Here is an 18,888-nt window from a genome sequence, read left to right as displayed (position 1 = left end):
GGCATCAGAGCTGTAAGTGGATTTTCGTGGTTGGGGCAAATAGCACAAAACAGTCCTGTCCCAGCCCACATCCACAGCTTGGGGGTGGGGGCACTACTTCCAGCTTCTTATTTTGAGGAATTATTCTTGTCAGTTGCTAAGCTCCCTCTCCCTTTTTTCTGCTGAAGAATCAAAGGATCATAGATTTAGAGCTACCAGGAACCTCCAACCCCTCTCACTTTCTAGACGAGGAAACAAATTCAGAGAGGTTAATGAACTTGCCCAAGGTTGCCCAGCTAGCAGGTGTCTCAGTTCCACCTAACTCTGCATCTATCCCCTGACACCTAGTGCTGATGGGGACCTCTACAGTCTGGCACCCTGGGACAACAGCATGGCCCCACCCTAGTTATGTCAGGGAACTAGAGGGGCTGCTGCTGCTGGGGACAGAATATCTTTTCTTGCTCCTGTAAACTGCGGGTACATTCCAATCTTCTTTCTCTCCAACCTCCTTCCTCATGGATTTAGTAACCTTGTGTCAACTGCTTGGAAAGAGGGAAGAGACTTGTCCAAGGCCAGTCTGTGTGTGTGTGTGTGTGTGTGTGTGTGTGTGTGTGTGTGTCTGTGTGTGTAGGGGCGCCCGTCCCACCCAATTGTGCAAAATTCGAACCCAGGACCCCTTGACCCTGAATCCAGTGTTCGCTTGCCTTAGATGGCCTCTGAGGAACCATCTCTGATGCCTGGAGGTCTCTAAGGTCCTGCCCAGCTCTAATAGTCTGTGATCCAAAGATGGAAGCCGAGGGGCAGGCTGATAGGAGGGAGGAGGGCAGAGGAAGAGGGGAAAGAAGGGGGTTAGGGGAGGCAGGGGACTGGAGGAAACTAGAGGAGAGGAGAGGAAGAAGGAGGAGGGGAGGGGGTGAGGCCGGAGTTCCCCGTGGAGCGGTGCACCAGGCGCCCGGTGGGCATCTGCTCTTGGGGAAGCTCATGCTGGGTGGGAAAGGCGGGGCGGGCCGGGCGGAGAAGAGGGGCGGGGATACCGGGAGAACAAGAGGAGGAGGAGGAGGGAAAAAACCCACCTCCCAAACTTCCGGTGTGGTGTGATCGGGGCCAGAGCTGAAGCAGTGGGGCTGGGCTTGGGAGGCTGCTCTCAGGGGCATCCGTGACCGTGACCGGGACCGTGACCGTGTTGGCAGCGCTGGGGCCATGGTGAAGATTAGCTTCCAGCCGCCCGTGGCCGGGCTCAAGCCCGACAAGGAGGCGACTGGCGATGGGGCCAACTCGGAAATCCTCCTGCCGCAGACCCTGGTGAGTTGGGGGCAGGGGGAGGTAGAGGGTGGGGGGAATAAGAAAGATGCTCCCCCTCCCACCCAGGGGACCCCGAAGGCCGACCGGCTGAGGTGGGGGCTCTCCTTAAAGCATCCCCCTTCAGCACAGTCTGGGATTGTGGGGGGGGGGGTGCTTAGGATCCCTCCCGCCTGGGCAGTCTGAGCTAGGGGGAATTGGTGGGGGAAGGGCCTAGAGCAAAGCCCCCTCCTCCAGCTCAACCTGAGCTGGGGGGTGGAGGGAAGGTAAATAGAGCCTTCGCTGGGACAGGCCCTAGGAAAAAAGCCCATGCCCACCCGCACTCCCGTGTCCCCTGATTTAGGGGGAGAGAATTGGGGGAAGCTGTGAAGGAGGGATCTGTGAAAAGCCCCTTCCCCCTACGCAGCCTGGCTCGTCGAGGGAGACGATGGAAGGATGGAGGAATGGGGGCGGGGTGAGGGTACCACCGCTGTCTGCTTTCTTCCCTGGATGGGGGTGGTGGTGGTGGGGTTTGCCCCTCTTCAGTCGTGGGGGTGAATGGGGGCCATCTTTTGAGTGAAGCCAGGGAGGAGAGGAGGAAGAAGGGAGGAGAGGAAAGGAGACTGGAGGGGGGCGGTGGAGAGGGGGAGGCTTATGTAAGGCGGACTGATCTGAAGTAAGTTGGTGCTGGTGAGATGGAAAATGAGGGGCTGCCCAGAGAATAAGATGTGTGCAAACTCCCCCTGCACGCTCTCCCTTGTACCCCATTACTGCCACTACCCAGACCATCCCTAAATTAGGCACCCTCCCTCTTGTGGATTCTTTTCTTAAGGACAGGGGTGCTATTCTAATCAAAAATTTAGGAGGTGGAGGGGGTTTCAATTTTCCTTCTCTATTGCCCCCGGTAGCGCACAGAAAATCTTCCGATGAGCTGGCTTTATCTCCCCCCTCTTGTCCTTCCTCTACCTTCTCTTTTTCCCAAGTAGTGGGGATGTGGAGGGGAAGTGTCTCCGTTTCAGTGTGGGGGAATGGTTCAGAGGGGAAGGAGGCTCCTGGGCCGAAGGGCCAAACCCCACACTTCCAATCACAACTCCTTGTGGGGGGGGGGGAGGGCTTTCTCCTAGCCCTGCCTGCCATCATCCTCTGCTCCCAAGTCCAGTGGTGCCATTCACCATTCCAACAACTGCTTCTGGACTTGCTCAGCAATAACTGGCAAACCTTGAATTCAGTTCAGCAGGCAGGCATTGGGCCTCTCCTCCGTGCCAGGCACACCAGCTGTCCTGATGTGCCCTGGTGGTGGGACCAGTCAGCTCATCCCTCTTCCCCTCCCCTTCCCTGGTGAATAGACATGAAAAGGTCTTCTCCAAACGACTCACTCCCAGGATCTGGAAGGAGGCAAGATTTCCCAGGGGTAGGAAGGGATTGCCCAGGGTCCCAGAAGCATTGCCAGGTCAGTGTAGACATCTTCAGTACCTGAATTCTGTTAGTTACTCCCATCATTTTTGCTCTGAACTTGGCTGATCACACTTATGGATCCAGCTCCACATTCCCAGGGGACTGTGGATATCTAGACACATCTGAATTGAATCCTGCTGAGGTCAGTGGCCCTGTTAGCTTCCCAGGTCAGATTCAGCTCTTTGGGAAAAGGCTCCCTAAGTGAATCTCAAATGTTCAGGATCTCCGGGGATACCCTGATTCTCTTCCTTGATGTCCTAGGGAGCTGTTCCAGAATTTCCCCAAAGCCATACATAGCCTCCAAGGTGCCTGTCTGCTCTCCACTACCTTTCCAATTTTCTTTATCCTAACTGGGATTGGTCAGGTGTATGTGTGTATCACTCATTACAAAAGGTATCTCCCCCCCGGGGGGGGGGGGGGGGGGGGACGATGACTTTGGGCGTATTCCAGACAAATTCTTGCTCTCTCCCCCAGTAAAGGTAGGATGTGCTCATTGGAGACCCGAGCTCCATTAAGCTTATTTCTGGGAAGATTAAGTGTCGGCAGAATGCTCTCTGACAAATGGAAAGGAGCCATTTCTACTCTGGTTTCCTTCCCTTCCTTATGTTAATTTTTAGTCCATCTGTCTCTCAGTACATCCTATCCAACAGATATCTGTTAAGCACCTACTGTGTGCCAGGGGCTGTGCTGCTCGGGGAATAGAGATAGAAAGTCCTTGCCCTCCAGGATCCTTCATTCTACTGTGAGTGGTGATGATAGGACCCATCAATGGATAAAGAATGTTATTTAAGGAGGGAGAGATCACTGCATAAATCAGAGCTGGACGGGGCCCTTGAGGTCATCTGATCCAAACACTTCATTTTTCAGTTGGGAAAACTGAGATCTAGACATCATCACACAGGTAGTGTTAAAGCCAGGATTTGACTCTAGGTCCTTCAGATTCTCCACATATATAGTGCCCTTCCAACTGTATCACCAGCACCAAGGGTCAGGAAGGATTTCTTATTGGGCAGAGGGGCATCCATGAACTAAACCTTGAACCTCTGAGGTAGGGGTTCTTGGTCGGAGTGCTGGACTGGAAGTCAGGAAGACCTGAGTCAGAATCCTGACTCAGACCTCGACCTTGGCTAAGCCCTTCTTTTTCAGACTCAATTTTCTCATCTGCTACATGGGGACGGTGAGCTGCTACCTTACAGGGTTGTCTTGAAGATCAACTGAAAGAATGTATGAAGAGTGCTTTGCAAACCTCAGAGCTTTATATAAATGCTGGCTGTAATTGTTATCATTCCAAGGAGTGAGGAGGGAGTGCATTCCATGGTTGGAATATATGGGCAAAGATGTGGGGTCAGGAGATGGAGCACCGAGCTTGGACAGCAGCAAAGCAGCCAGTTTGCCTGGACCACTGGGTTTATGAAAGGGGGTAAAAGGAGGTGGTTGGGACATGGAAGGAGACCCTGCCCTCAGGGTGCTGCTGAATAACTGGGCAGGTTGGTCTTCTCTACCCAGCGTTGATGGTATCTGAAACGGGCTGAGATGTGTTCCCCACTTGATAAATGCTGGAGTAATGAAGGGAGGCGGACTGGAGGGGGTGGGCCTAGGGTTGAGAGGAGGGGGCATACCCTTCCAAGGTGACTAGGGAGCACAGTCGGTGTGGGACATTGGAGAGGAAAGGCCTGATTCTGTTTTCTCAGGTCTGGTCCTCTCTGTCTACCCCCATCCCCATTCCTAGAGTATCTGCAGTGTCAGTGGTGGGTCACAGCTCAAATTCTCCCAAGGAGCCATTGAAACAGCGATTAAAAGACACAGGAGGGCTCCCTCTGGGCCCCAGGACAGAGTGCGCACAACTGAGGTCGGGCCTCATGGCCCTGGCTGGGCAAGGAGTACAAGAGAGGAGCAGCTTGTAGAGCCTGTAGAGGAGGATTGGCTGGCTGTGTGGGTGGAAGCCTCCCACACCCAGAGAGAGCAGAGCTAGCGGCCTTCATTCTCTAGGAGAAACAGCCCATGAATGGGGCTTGTGGGGGGGAGCAGAGAAGGGGAGGAGGATGCTCTCCAGTGGCTCATTCATTCTGGGGATTTGCTCATAGTGGCAGGATTGGCTTTTTCCACTTCTCCTCAATCCCCTGAGTGCCCTGGTGGCCAGCAGGCCTGGAGCTCAGTTGCAAAGGGCAGAGAGAGAAAAGCCAAAGAAAGAAAGCATTCCAGAGTCTGGAGCTGAAAGGGGCCTTAGAGACCATTAAGCCCAGAGGGTCTTAACCTAGGGTCCCAAAATAGTGATTCCACCCTCATCCCCCTGAGAAGTCTGGGATTTCATCAGTGTTGGGTTACTCCTTGTCCATCTGTGAATCAGAGCCGACACTTTTGGGAGACCTTGATACCTAAAGGGATGATGGGGTTATAGATCTGACAGGGAACTTAGCTATGATCTAGCCTAAGCCTCTGATTTTACAGATAAGGAAACTGAGACCAGGAGAGCTTAAGAGCTTAAGTGACTTAGAGTCCTGGATGTGGAGCTTAGAGATGATCTGATCTAAGTGATTTCTTTAGGATTAAACAGCTAGTGTGTGTGTGTGTGTGTGTGTGTGTGTGTGTGTGTGTGTGTGTGTGTGTATAGGATCTGGGCAGGATTTGAACCCAGGTCTTTCTGTGCTAGATAGATTTCTCTTTCCCCCTCCCCCCTCCCATATCTGGTACACCAGGCTGCCTCTTGGCTTGCCTAATAATACCTGACATTTATGCAGTACCATAAGGTCTGCAAAGAGATTTATATGAGATATTTCACTTGTTTCACAATTCTTTGGGGTGGCTACTGTAGCTATCAGGCAGTTAGGTGTCAAAGCGGTTAGAGTTTGGGGCCTGAAGTCAGGAAGATTTATCTCCCTGAGTTCAGATCCAGCCGCAGACACTAGCTATGGGACCTGGGCAGGTCACTTCACCCTGCTTACCTCAGTTTCCTCATCTGTCAGATGAGCTGTAGAAGCAAATGACAAACCACTCCAGGATCTTTGCCAAGAAAACCCCAAATGGGGCCACAGAGAGTCAGACAGGAAAAAGGTTTGACAACAGCAAATGTGAACAGGTTGTCTGCTCTGACAGACTGTAAACTCCCCGAGAGACTGTTTCCTTTCAGTCTTTCTCTTCCTAGCTCTTAGCCCAGGGTAGGGTTATGGGAAGTGAATGTTTGCTACTCAGATGACGAGTAAAATGAGGACAGTATCTATAGTGTACTTGGCAGAGATACTAGTTGGCCATCTCCTTCTCCAGCTCATTTGACAGGTGAGGAAACTGAGGCCAACAGGGTGAAGTGACTTGCCCAGCTAGGAGGTCACACAGTCTGAGGCCAGATTTGAACTCAGGTCTTCCTGACCCCAGGCCTGGTATTTTATCCATTGTGCCATCTAGCTGCCCTAGTTTACATATAAGTATGTACAAAAAATTAGGCAATTTTTTGGGGGGAGGGGAGAGGGGGGCAGGAAGGACAAAGGAACTAGCAGCTGGGAGCAATTAGGAAAAGCTTCATGTAGAAAGTGGAGCCAGCTAGAGCTCAGAGAGGCAGAGGTAAAGAAGGGAGGGCATTCTTGGCATAGGGCATGACTTAGGCAATGGCACAGAGATAGGAGATGATGTTAAATGGAAAATCTTCAGGAATAGAAAATTAAAAGGAGTTTATTGAAAAACATCTGTCTGGCTGATTCTGCCTGAAAAAAAGGATTTTCCATTTAACAACAGAATGTGGAAAAGGCCAAATATTTCTTTGCACTAGAATGAAAATGAAAGTTCACCTGTTCAGTGAACTGTGGGCCACTGGGCCTTTAAGTGTCAAAGCTGGGGTTGGGAGGGAGGCCACCATTCCTCTGACTTCTAATGTGTTAGCCTGTGCTCTCTGCACACTGCTGTGCTGGAGCTTATCTGTCTTCTGTTAAATGAGGGCGTCCATTCGACAGTTCAGGACCTATCGGTGGCTTTGTTCCACCATTAGTGTGTCTAGAACCAATCACGAGCCCCTTGAGGACCAGCACCAGCCCTTTCCTTCAGTGAGTCCCTTGGGTCCTGGGCTATTTAGTGCTTGGTTATTTTTCGTTGATCCAGTCTGGGAGCTTGGGGAACATAAGCCCTTTGTGGGAGAGGGCTGGAACGGTCTCGTTTTTGGGTTCAGAGTGCCTGTGAGGACTGGCACTGAACCTCTCCTTTTCTGGATCCCTGGGAGGGGGGTCCTGCTTTAGGGTTTTTCCAAGATCTAGCCTGTGGGCATAGAGAATGGAAGCCCTTTGTGGGGGGGGGGGGGCTAGGACATTTGTCTTTTGTCTTTTTTCCCTTTACCCTTGAGGGCAGATATTGTTACCTTATCACCCCTGGGTGTCTGGAACCTGGCAGGCCTGTGAGTCAGTGAAAACCTGTTTGACTGGTTTGGCCCCCGCCCCCCCCCGCCCCCCCCCCCACCCCCCAGGAGGCTTGTACAGGGCCCGAGAATGAGCCTGGCCCCCCTCCCCAGCCACTTGCCACCTCCCTAGCCACTTGCTTGCTGAGGCACAGTTAGAGTTAAGTTTCTCAGATCCCTGCCTCTCCTTCCTCATCCCCATCCCGGTTTCAGTGATCTAGATTCTACCACTGCCTTACCCCACTGGTGATGGGGGCAGTCCCCTATTAGTCAGATCTTTGACCAGAATTCTACCCAAATTTGAGCTTGAAGTCTTGGATGTAGGGAGCAGCTTGTAGTGGGTCTAAGCCACCCACTTGCACATGTAGATGCCAGCCAACAATAGGGGCATGGCCCCCCCCCCCACCGCCATTCCCTTTTGGCAGCTGGCCCCCTTCCATAGCTGCCATCCCTGTGTGGCAGTATTGTGTCTGAGGAACAATCCCCTCCTATTTGGCCCTGCATGACTCTTAATAAATGCTGGTTGACTAGAATTCAGTTGTAATTGCAAATGACATTTGGTCCAGCCCAACCTCCCAGAAGCTTGGTGGTTCCCTGGGCACTGGTCACTGCAGAGAATTTCTGCCCTCAGTTTCAGTGCCCTGGCCTGAGTCAGGCTGAGAGTCAGTGGTCCTGGGCCCCAGGAAATGAGAGAGGGGATTTTGGAGGGGTTTGGCAGCTGACCTGAAGGAGACACACCTCCCATGGAAGGAGAAGCAAGGGGCAAGCTAGGAGGGGCTGGGGGGAGGAGGAATTTCCGGGCGCTCTTTAGGCCAGTGTGGTCCTGCCTGTGGGGGGTGAAGTCAATGACTAGCCAGAAGACAGAGCCTTGGAGGGCTCTTAAGTAAGATTTCTCTGCATCAGGCTTTCCCTTCATGGAATTTCTTTTTCTTGGCTATTCACAGTTGATTGTCAGAAATTCAGGCTTTTTTCTAGAACGTGAAGCTGGATACAGAGCATGAATGTAGGGATGAATGGCACAGAATCAGCCTCATTGGCTCTAATTGGAGGAGGCCTTCAAGGCCAACCTCTCCATTTTACAGATCAGGAAACTGAGGTCCAGAGAGGAAGGGGCTTTTCTACTGGTACCAAGAGGCTCAAACCCAGGTTTGGCTTGTGCACTCTTGTCTCTCCTGGGAGGACTGAAGGTACCTGGATCAGAGCTGGCTGAAAACCTAGAGATGACCTAAGCCAATCCTTTCATTTTTCAGGGGAGGAAACTGAGGCCCAAAGAGGAAGGGACTTGGCCAAGGTCATATGATTCCTTAGCAGCTGAGCCGTGGCAGGGACTCAGGGCCTTAACTTGGCTCTGGCTCTTGAACTCTGAAGTGATGGAGGGGACAATGCTATGTATGTGGAAATGAATGAATGAAAAAGCATTTATTAAGCACTTACTGTGTGCCAAGTACTATCTTAAGGATGCTATTGATTTGCTCCTGAGACGTCTCTGTGCATGACAAACCACAGTAGTCTCCTAAGGAAAGGCCCATGGTTCTGGGTGCGGGCCACATCTCCTGGAGCAGCTTTGACATGGACAGCCGCCTCATGGAGGTCATGGCCTTAGAGCCTTCCGGTGGCCAGGCTGTGGGAGGTTTCCTGCTTCTATCTCAGCAATCTCCTGTTTTCCTGAACTCACCTGACAAGCTAGCGCTCCTGGCCGACCATTGATCCCCTGGCCTGTAGCCCAGGCTGTCTGCCTTTCTTCTTTGTCACATAAGCAAATTAGCCTGTAGCCGTTTGCACAGAGGGACTGGCGGCTTGTTCTCAGGCTGCTCCAATTGTTTCCTGCCTGATTCTGGCCTGTCAGCAGGCTGACCTTGCTCAGCATTGCTGAGCCCTGACTCTGGTCGTCTGCACTTCATTTTGGCCTTTGTTCCCAGCTCTCTCGGTCTGAACACTCCTAGGGTCTGGTCCCCACAGTTGTGTAGATGAAGGAAGGGGTGGTGGGGCATCCAAGGTGCCAGGTGGATTGGATAAGCAAAGGTGGAAATGATCGTGGCATGTGCAGGGGGTGGCAGAGGCAGTGAGCTGGCTATGCACCAGCAGAAGGGCTCTTGTGGCTTTTAGGATGGGATGGCAGTAACTAACTGAAGGTTCAGGAGTCCTTTGGATCCAGTAAATGGTCATTAAGTCCTAAACTCCAGGCCTAGCTTTGTGCTAAGGGCAGGGGTTACAAATGGCAGCAGAAAGACCATCCCTGACCTCCAGAGGCTTACATTCTGCCAGGGAAAGACAACATTTAAAAGAGCTGATCAGTGGGGGCAGGGGGTGGACTTGGTCAGTCCTGGGTCTCAGAAGCAGCACTGAGGGAGGAAAGCATTCTGGGCCCTTCCTCAGTGGGGGTAAGGTTCCAGGAGGAAGTCACCAATGGGAGAAGGGACCACAGGGCCAGAGGGTGCTCCAGGGTGAGGAAGCCAGAAGGCCACTGGGGGTGAGTCCAGAGAGTCAGTGTCAAAGCCAGGGGTCTTCCAGCTCCCTCCTCTTTGGATGCCGTGCTCATTCCCATGTAGAATGCTTCCCTCTCAGTAGGCTTGTGCAGGGGGGTCCAGCTCTCCATAGGAGTGGAGATCAGTGTACTACAGGGGGAAATCATGGGCACCTGGGGACCAGTTCTCTCAGATACCTGGGTATAGCAGCTGGAACACTGGACTTAAAATCAAAGGACCTGAGTTTGAATCCTGGCCCATTTCTTATTATCTCTGTGACCTTGGGCACATCATTCAAACCCCTTGGCTCTGTTTTCCTCATGTGAATGGCAACGTTGGCTTAGGTGTGTAATTGATTGGAGTTGAGAGTGAGGGAGGTTGGGTTGTTAGGAGGTTAGGTTAGGTTAGGTGGCCAGGCCTTGAATGTGATGCTCCCAAGGCCCCACAGCAGGAGGGGGAAGGAGCAGCCTTGGTTCAGCCTTGGCCTTGACCCACTTGGGTGGCACCAAGCAGAGTGAGTTTCTGTGTGTTGGGGTTTCTCTTTACATTGCTGCTCCTGGGGGCAGATGCCATAGTGAGCATTAGGAGGAAGGTGTTCTGCCCACCATGGAGTAACTCACGTTTGATTTTTGTTTGCTCCTGTCTATCCCACCACGTCTTGTTTCTTTGGTCTTAACCTTCCTTTTGTGGCTTTCCTGCATTTGTCTGGGACTCCAATAGGCAGGCAGGGAAGAGTGTGTGTGTGTGTGTGTGTGTGTGTGTGTGTGTGTGTGTGTGTGAGAGTGAGTGTGTGTAGCTGAATGTGTGCATGTGAGTGTATGAGTGTGTGTGTGTGTGTGTGTGTGTGTGTGTGTGAAGGGTGTGGGGTGATGGTGGTGCCAGGAGAAAGAAACACTTTAAATACAGTCATTTTCTAAACCCTGCAATTTTCTCCCCATTTCCTGGTGCCACAGATGGCACTAGCTTTTGATTAGGGGCACCCCTCTGTGATCACCCGTCTCTGGCCTGGCCTCTTTCCTCTGAAATCTGAGTTAACTGCTTCACTTTTAACCTGGTCTCTTAGAACTCTGTCCTGGGTGGGTGGGGGTAAGCTGGGGGGGAGGGGCAGATCATCCCCAACGGGGAGGGGTGGGGGAAGGGTGGAAGGGAGGTGGTGTTGGAAGGGGAGGAAGGGAGGAAAGAAGATGGAGCTGTGGGGATGAAGGTGGAGGGGTGGTTTCTGCCTTCCTGGAGGTCTTCAGCAGAAGCTGAGTGACCCCTTGCCTGGGGAGGTTGGAGACCAGGCTTTTTTGAGATGTGTGTTGGCATCCTTTCCACATTCCATGATTCGCTGTGAGCTGGACCCATTTGGTTAAAAGTATATTTTCCCTCTCTTTGTGGCTTTGAGCCCCAGGTGCCATTAACTAGTTAGAAGACCAGACATGGTCACTTAACTTCCGCCTATCCAGCAGCAAACATTCATTTCACCTATTATGCTGTAGGCATTAGGCTAAGCCCTGGTGATACAAGGAAAAAGAAATCTATCCCTGTCTTCAAGGAACTTATATTCTAAAGGAGGAACCAGTCTCATGCAATCTTGGGCATCTACAAAATGGGCCTCTGCATAGCCCTGAGGGCTTGCAGAGCATTTGGCCTTTCTTTGTATTTGTAGCTCCAGAGTCTGTCACAGGTGCTCAATAAAGGCAGATTGAGTGTCACAGGTCCTCAATAAATGCAGATCAAGTCTGTCACAGGTGCTCAATAAATGCAGATTGAGTCTGTCACAGGTGCTCAATAAAGGCAGATGAGTGTCACAGGTGCTCAATAAATGCAGATCAAGTCTGTCACAGGTGCTCAATAAATGCAGATTGAGTCTGTCACAGGTGGTGATGTAAAGGCAGATTAGTTGATTTGCTTGTTCCTGGTCTGCCAAGCCCTCTCCCTCTGCTCCAGGAGCTTCTCAACTCTCAGATTTCCAGCAAATCATTTCTAAACCTTTTCTAAAATTAGCTTTTTGAAAAGTGCCTCATCTTTGCCTGAAAGTCTTTGCAAAAGTGATTTTTTTTTATGCTTTCTGGTCTCCAACTCAGCTCTTGGCTCAGAGCCTCATTGGGGCAATCAGTAAGATGAGGCCCAGGGTTTGGAGCCAAGGTGCCTCCCAGGCCTGCCATGCATGTGGCACATTCTAGGCACCTGCCAAGCATTTGTACAATTGATCTGGGCTGGGAGCTGAAGCTCCATGCCCCTCCCTCTTCTCATAGTGTGTGGGCAAAGTAGCCTCCAGAGTCCTCCATCATCTGATGCTGGAGGCATGAGATCATAAATAGGAATCCTGCCTCCTCCCCTCCTCTTGGGGAGACTCAAGAGAGAGACTCATACAGATATATGTGTATGTTTGTGTGAGTGCATGTGTATGTGACAGAGACAGAGACTCATAGATAGACTGTGTGTGTGAGAGACAGGGAGACAGAGACACACACATACTCTGTGTGTGTGTGTGTGTGTGTGTGTGTGTGTGTGAGAGAGAGAGAGAGAGACAGAGAGACAGAGATAGAGAGGATGATTCGCAGAGAGACAGACTCATTCTGTGTGAGAGACACACACAGACCCATGGAGACAGGGGCATTTTCCTTCCTCTACAGTGTCTCTGGCATTTACATTGCCTGTTTGGTTGGGGGATCTGAAGGGGATGACCTTTGCAGGTGGGGGTGTCATGGAGCAGACACAATTTTCCTACTTTGAGCTTCCCATAATCCTGTTTTTTTCCCCTCTTCTAATGTTTCAGAGGCCTCCTCAAAGACCCAGCAGCATTTCTGGCAAACACAGCAGTGCCTTGTCATGTTAACCTATCTCTCCCCTGGCTCTCTTCCTCTCCCCTGCCTCTCTTCCTCTCCCCCTCTCTTCTTTTTCTGCACTAAGGCTAGCTCTCAGATCCGGCCTTGCTGGTTCCTGGGCTTCCTGCAGCCAATGACGCCCTTTCTTTGTCTTTCAAACTCGGAGGGTTGTAGGATGTCAGAGCTTGGATCATGGCTGCCAAGTGCCTCATTTTAAGCCCTTTAGGGAACTGTACCATCTCTAGAATCCCCTCCTTGTAGACTAGACAATAGAGGCCTGTGTCCCTGGAGAGCTGAGCCCTGGGCTTGGAGGCCTCTTAAGGAGGGGGAGCTCAGGCTGGGGACTCTGAGGTGGGAGTGAGCCAGAATCCTGAGCTGTTGGCGCAGCTCTGGGGTTTGCTTTACTTAGGGTCCTGCCTCAGTACGGCCCCATGGGGGGTAGTTTGACGTAAGGAGGGGTCCTGTACATACTCCCCTCCCCCTGTGATCTTTTAGGGAGTCTTCATTCAGCCTCGTACTAATAGAGCTCTTCTTTATTTGTAACCTGTCCTGAACTGAAGGCTATCGATTTTCTCTTTCTTTTTTATTTTGATGTTCAGAACTTAGCACCTCATTCATTCATTCATTTATTCATTCTCTGGGCCCTTTTCTGCTGTCTGCTCTTTAGAGGTAAAGTGTAGTTCAATAACTTTCCTTAAGTACCTGTTACAGAAAAGAAACCTCTTGAGGGCAGGGCTGGTCTCTTTTTTTGATCTTGTATTCCTAGTGCTTCTGATAGTGATGTGGTCTAGGGATGTTAGGAACCTTGAAATGTAAGGGTACAGGGTGGGTCTGCCTCGAAAGAATTCGACCGCTCAAGCCTTCTTTCAGTCAGAGTAGTGATGTTTTCTTGTAATACCAATTGGGTGGGCAAGATTCAAAGAATCTGTGCAATTTAATGGGGTAAAATTGGTACTTTTATATAGAAAAAGACTATGAGAAAATCTGGATGGGATCAAGGAGTGGCAAGTAGCCTGGAGTGGGCTAGGTGCAGACAATGAAAGGCTGGGCTGGGTAGGAGGGCGGCAATGAAGGGACAGTTAAAAAGATTATAATGGGATGGGCAAGATGCCTCAGGTGAATGCTAAGGACTGGGCCATGTGAGAAAGTCCAGGGCCTTTTAGGGGTCCATCATTAGTGCCCCATCAATAGTAGCCAGCACACAGTAGGTACTTAGTAAGTGATAGACACTTAATGAGTGCCGGGTGACTATGCTAGATACTTTGGGACACACAGGCTAAACCTTGTTGCCCTCCAGGAGTCTCTTTGCGGGGTTAGGGCAAGGAAGATCCACAATGGGGGGAAAGGTAGGAGGGGCTACCTGAGCTAGTGACCCCAAGAGGCAGAGCATTCTAGGCAAGAGGACAAAGATTTAATCTCTGCCAAACAGAGGCATGGGCCACAGTGGTTTATAAGGAAAGCTTATTTGTAAGATGTTGAGGAGAAGAATGGTAGAGTTTTCTCTCACAAAACAATGAAAAGTTATTGAGGAGAAAATTTAGAAGCCCTAAATTGAGGTAAGCCAGATTATTCCAGAAGCCTAGGAAAAGATGAGAAATAGGTGAGAAATGGAACAGATCCACCAGTGTTTACTCTCATTGGCCATGATAGTAGGATAACAATATTTGTGTTCTACTGCCTCAGTACCTAATGCACACAACTGGTGCTAGCTTAATTAGGTAGAGGGAGAAGAGCCTGGGAACCCCATTTTAAAGGGATTTAGAGATAAATTCTCAATGTTGGAGGGCAGGGTTTCTGAAAATGGGAAAGGATGCAGATATATTTTTTTATCATCACTACCCTGGCATCATGTTGGCCTCATTCCTTAGGATATTGGATGATAGTGTCTTTGGGGCATGGTCTTCAGTGACTTATGTTGATAAAAGAGACTTCATCTAACTTTAACTAATAGGGTTAGATAAAGCTGGAAAGAGATGTTAGGTCAACTAGGCCAACCTTAGAAACTTAGGCCCAGAAAGAGAAATAACTTTTTATAGTTCAAACAACTACTTAATAAGTCAAGTCAACAGGCTTTTATGTGTGATATAGATAGAAAGGCAAAAACTAGTCCCTTCTCTAAGAGAGCTCACAGTCTAGTGGGAGAGATAAGCCGACGACTCCGTGCAAACAGTGGTGTTCTGACCGTTCTGCTATTTTGGTGGCTTTCTGGTTCCTCTCTTGAATCATAATCAACAAGCTCCTACTACATTGTAGGCTGGAATTGACTGGGTTTCCAGGGGCCCTGGGAGCAGAATAACAGCTCAGGTAGACCCTACCAAGGCTCTGAGTTTGGGCTGGTGACATCCAGTTGTCAGCCAGAGGCCAGTCTCATAAGTGAGAAGAGGCTCAATCCCAGGGTAACCATAGGGTCAGGAATATTTCAGCCACAGAAACTCTCAAAGTCCATCTGCTAAGTTGGAGAGGGGTTGCAGTCCCTGTGGACTGAAATGGAAATCTCGGTCAGATCTGAAGATGGATGCAAGGAGTTTTCTCACAATTATACATCTCAAGCCACTCATATGTCTTATCTGGTACTGGTCAATCAGTTCATGTTTCCTTGTTCCTTTGATTGAATGTAGACACTTGGCGGGGGTGGAGGGTGGGGGGGGGGAGCGGCGGAGATGAGAGGAGAGGACACCTTGTTTTCTGACTTCAGGGACTTGCTCCTGTTCCCTCTCCCCTTCCCGACTTAGAAAGTGTTATACCAGAAGCGAGTGAGACACACCACAGAGTATAAGTTTTAAGTGGAGAATTTATTAGCTGGCGGCCATTGGGGCTGCAACCCAAATCAATAGCCAAGTTTTGAAGTGACAGGGTAGTTTATATAGGGAATTTACATGCCAGGTCACAGGGTGGTCTGGAGGTACAGGAACAAAGGTCCTGACAGATCACAGATTCTGACAGGTTATCGTTAAGTGGGATAACCTTATCTATTGACATTCCTTGGAGGAGTCACGGAGTCCAGGGATGTTTGCTAGACTCCAAAAGGTCTGAGTCCACTCTTTAGTATGTAAAACTGGGGTTTGTAGTTAGGGGCTGGGGCAGGGTTTTTCTAGCAATAGCTGGCTACTCAAGTATCACAGAAAGTCCCTATTCTTTCCTCCAATTAGAAATCAGATTACCTAATTTTGTATCCTGGTTAATTATTTTCTTTTAGTTAGTTGGTCTTATTTGATTTTTTTAATACATAAAAATCTGTCTCACTCTGTATTCAGGGTCTTTCGACTGACTAGGATATCAACCCATCTATTATGCCTATTTTGCTAATAAATCATAGCTTAGATTATTTCCTCAGTTATTATTAATTACCCACCACAGGAAGAGCCAGACATGATTGAAAATGTTCAAACACATTCATTTTGCAGATAAGGAAACCAAGGCCCATGTGGATATGATTTGCTCAAGGTCACCCAGACACTGGATGTGAGATGCACCAACATGGAGGCCTAGATTAAGCTATATCCTTAATTAGCTTGGTTAGAACATGGAGCAATGGCCAGGCCACAGAACCCATCCACGGAGCCCTTTGACAATGTTTCTAGTTAGTGGTCCTCCAGCCTCCTTTTGGGGACTGCTCATTAGCAAACTTGCCTGTATTTTGAGTGGAAAACTGGTATTTTAATTTCTAGCTACTGACTGATTCCAGTTCTTTTCTATGGGGCCAAGCAGAATTGTCTAATCCCTCTTCCACTTGGCAGCCCTCCAGAGGTTAGAAGGCAGCTCTCAGTACCTCCCCAAGTCACCAAGTCCCTTTACTGACACTTTTATGGTTTGGTTGGATAATCTGCTGCAGCCCCTCCCTTTCCCCATCTCTACTGGTTGCCCTCTTATGGATATGATGAAATTTAGCAATTTGGGTGGGGGTGGGGTGTCTAACCCTGTTACTTCCATGGTGTGAGGAACTCTTTGAGCTGGTGCATATTCGAAATTCATTTGTAAGTCTGAGAGTTGCTTGGGGCACTGAGAGGTGAGTTGACTTGCCTAGGGTTATGCAGCCAGTATGAATAAGAGACCAGGCTCTGGCCAATTTAGGTCTTCCTCCTCAGCTTAGCCATGTGCTTTCTAAAATGTGCTTTCTGGAATGGGATGCTTTGCTGCATCGGTTGTGGTCAGACTAGGGATAATGGTAGTGGTAATGATGATGAATATTCTTGTGGTCACTGCCACCACCCCTTCCCTCCCTTCTTTACTGACCTCCCCCAATATTGGCGTGGAACTAGGCATATACCGGCAGACTCAGTTGTGCAGATTCAATTTTGAACTACTTTTTTCCTCTCTTTTTTTTTGTCAAAAGGGATGGCTTACCTACTTTGGTGGGGAGGAGGAAGAGGAAACGAAACAGAGAGAGGCAACTAAGAGTACAATAATGGCGAGGGACACTGGATTTAGGATTCTGAAAGACTCGGGTTCAAATTCTGTTTCAGACACTCTCTGACCCCTGGGCAAGTGAATGTTATCTACTCTTGCCTGGGTTATCTCAGCACTAAAATGAGAGGGTTGGACTCAGTGACTTCTAAAGCCCCTTCCGCCTATCATGCTATGAAATCGACACAAGCTCAAATAAATAATTCACGTTGATAACTCTTCATGTAGCTCTTCATAGCTTATAGAGCACGTGGTCCCCTTGGCTCCCAGGGAGACATGGAAGTGTGATGGTATATTTATTATAATCCTGATCTCACAAATGAGGAGCTGTGATCCAGAGGTGAAGATGATCCCACATCTAGGCAGTGTCAGAGCCGGGTCTTGTCCTCAGCTCTGATGCCGTTAGGCTTGGTTCTCTTTCCACTCTCCTCTCACCTCTTGGGTTCTCGTTCTTGGCTTTTCCTGAGGCATCCTTAGCTAGCCTTTGCTTTTTGCTGCCAGGCCATCTTTTGGATTTTTCTTAAGCATACAGTTCAATAACACTCCCTGGGAGGTTTCCCTCCCACAGGAATTGCTTGCTGTCTGGTCACGTTCCCTGTCATCCAGTACTTTTATGCATGAGCATGAGACTCATGATTTAAAATGAACTGGAGGAGACCTCCCTTGCCAGGTGTAGGGTGAAAGGGAGCAAGGGCCTTATAGGACCTACTATCTTATGGGGAATGAGGTTGAATTTGATCCATCTGTGTTATATTGGGCATCTCCTAATCCTCCTCCCCACCCCTGCCCTTTTTTAAAATGTTGTCTGACCTTGGCCATGGTGCTGAAAGTGGTATAATCACCTCTCTGCTCCCCGGTCCCCCAAAGGCCCCTGGCCAAAGGGAAGATTGGTTGCCTTGGCATGTTTCCTGTTGTATAGCAACCAATTACAGCTTAATTAGCCTAGAGTTAATTTGGATATTGTTGCTAAGCTGCTGACTCTAGCAGGTGACGTGCCCTCCCTAGACCACGGGGCTCCTGGTGAGTTAATGGGGTGATTCAGCATGTTGGTTGCTTGACTTCTTGGGCCCCAGCATCATGAAATCATTTCATTTGAGTAATTTCACTGTTGGCTGAAATGGAAGGGCCAGAGTGGAGAAGTTTCAGCTGTGCTGAGCTTGGGAGGCTTTTGCTTATACAATCAGCACAAAGGTGGAGTTGGGGCACTCTGCACGGGGAGATGGGTTGCCTTGGCAACTGGATGCAATATTTTTCTATTTCTCAAATTGGATCCCGGAAAATGCTACCAGTCTCTTACCAATTGCTCTGAACCTTTCTCCTTTGTATGGGTAACAGATCATTTTCTGGGACCTTTCTTGCCAGCAATGTTTAAAGACTTCTGTAATGGGGGCTGGAGACAGGCTCCACTGCACTCTTTGCTTGCCATCTCTGTCTCAGTTACGGGTCCCCATTGTGTCTGACAGCTGCTGTCTGTCTCTCTGCAGCCAGGCCCAGAGGCTTAGGACAGGAGCTCCCAGCCCAGAGGCCTGACCTCTAGACCTGGATCTGAGCTGCATCTTGACTGACTGTAGACAGTTATAGAATCATGGGATCTCAGAGTTGGAAAGGATCTCAGTGAGCACCTAGTGAAACCTATATCTGAAAAAATCCCTTTTTGATACTTCTAGCATGTTGTCATCCAGCTTCTGTGTGGAGATCAGTTAGGAGGCTGTGGCAGGAGTCCAAGTGAGAAGGAAGGAGGTGTGGGGAGAAGAGAGGGAGGAGATGTTGCCAAGGGGAAGGGGATGGTTCTTAAGGGTGAAGGAGATGAAGAGCCAAAGATGAAGTCAAAGGGGGAAAGCCGCTGTTTCTCGAGGCTGCTCATTCCTCTTTGCTGATCCTTTCTGACTGTTAAGGTTTTCTTTGGATCAATCCCAAATCTGCCTCTGTCCCTTCCTCCCCCCATTGCTTCTAGTTAAATCGCTCAAAGAGTAACATAAGACTACGGCCTTATTTGTCTTAATCGCCCTCAACTTAATCTTTTAAAAATAAAATTTTGATTGAAAATTTGTTTTTTATATTGTTTCATTTCTTCCCATAATCCTTCTCATAATCCCCCTTTCCAGAGAGCCATACCTTA

General features: G+C 49.5%; 1 protein-coding gene across 1 annotated transcript in view; it reads left to right on the top strand.

Annotated features, from left to right (window-relative positions):
• Positions 1-1,005: 1,005 nt before the first annotated feature.
• Positions 1,006-18,888, top strand: part of ITM2C (integral membrane protein 2C) — a 29,862-nt gene continuing 11,979 nt past the window's right edge. The window contains exon 1 of the mRNA XM_036769366.1: positions 1,006-1,281. Within this exon, the coding sequence (XP_036625261.1) occupies positions 1,180-1,281 (102 nt within the window). The 5' untranslated portion in view covers positions 1,006-1,179. The remainder of the gene's footprint in view (positions 1,282-18,888) is intronic.

The sequence above is a fragment of the Trichosurus vulpecula genome, chromosome 7 (genome assembly GCF_011100635.1).
Source record: "Trichosurus vulpecula isolate mTriVul1 chromosome 7, mTriVul1.pri, whole genome shotgun sequence".
Taxonomy (NCBI): domain Eukaryota; kingdom Metazoa; phylum Chordata; class Mammalia; order Diprotodontia; family Phalangeridae; genus Trichosurus; species Trichosurus vulpecula.
Note: the sequence above shows the minus strand (reverse complement) of the source record. Positions and strands in the feature narration are given on the sequence as shown.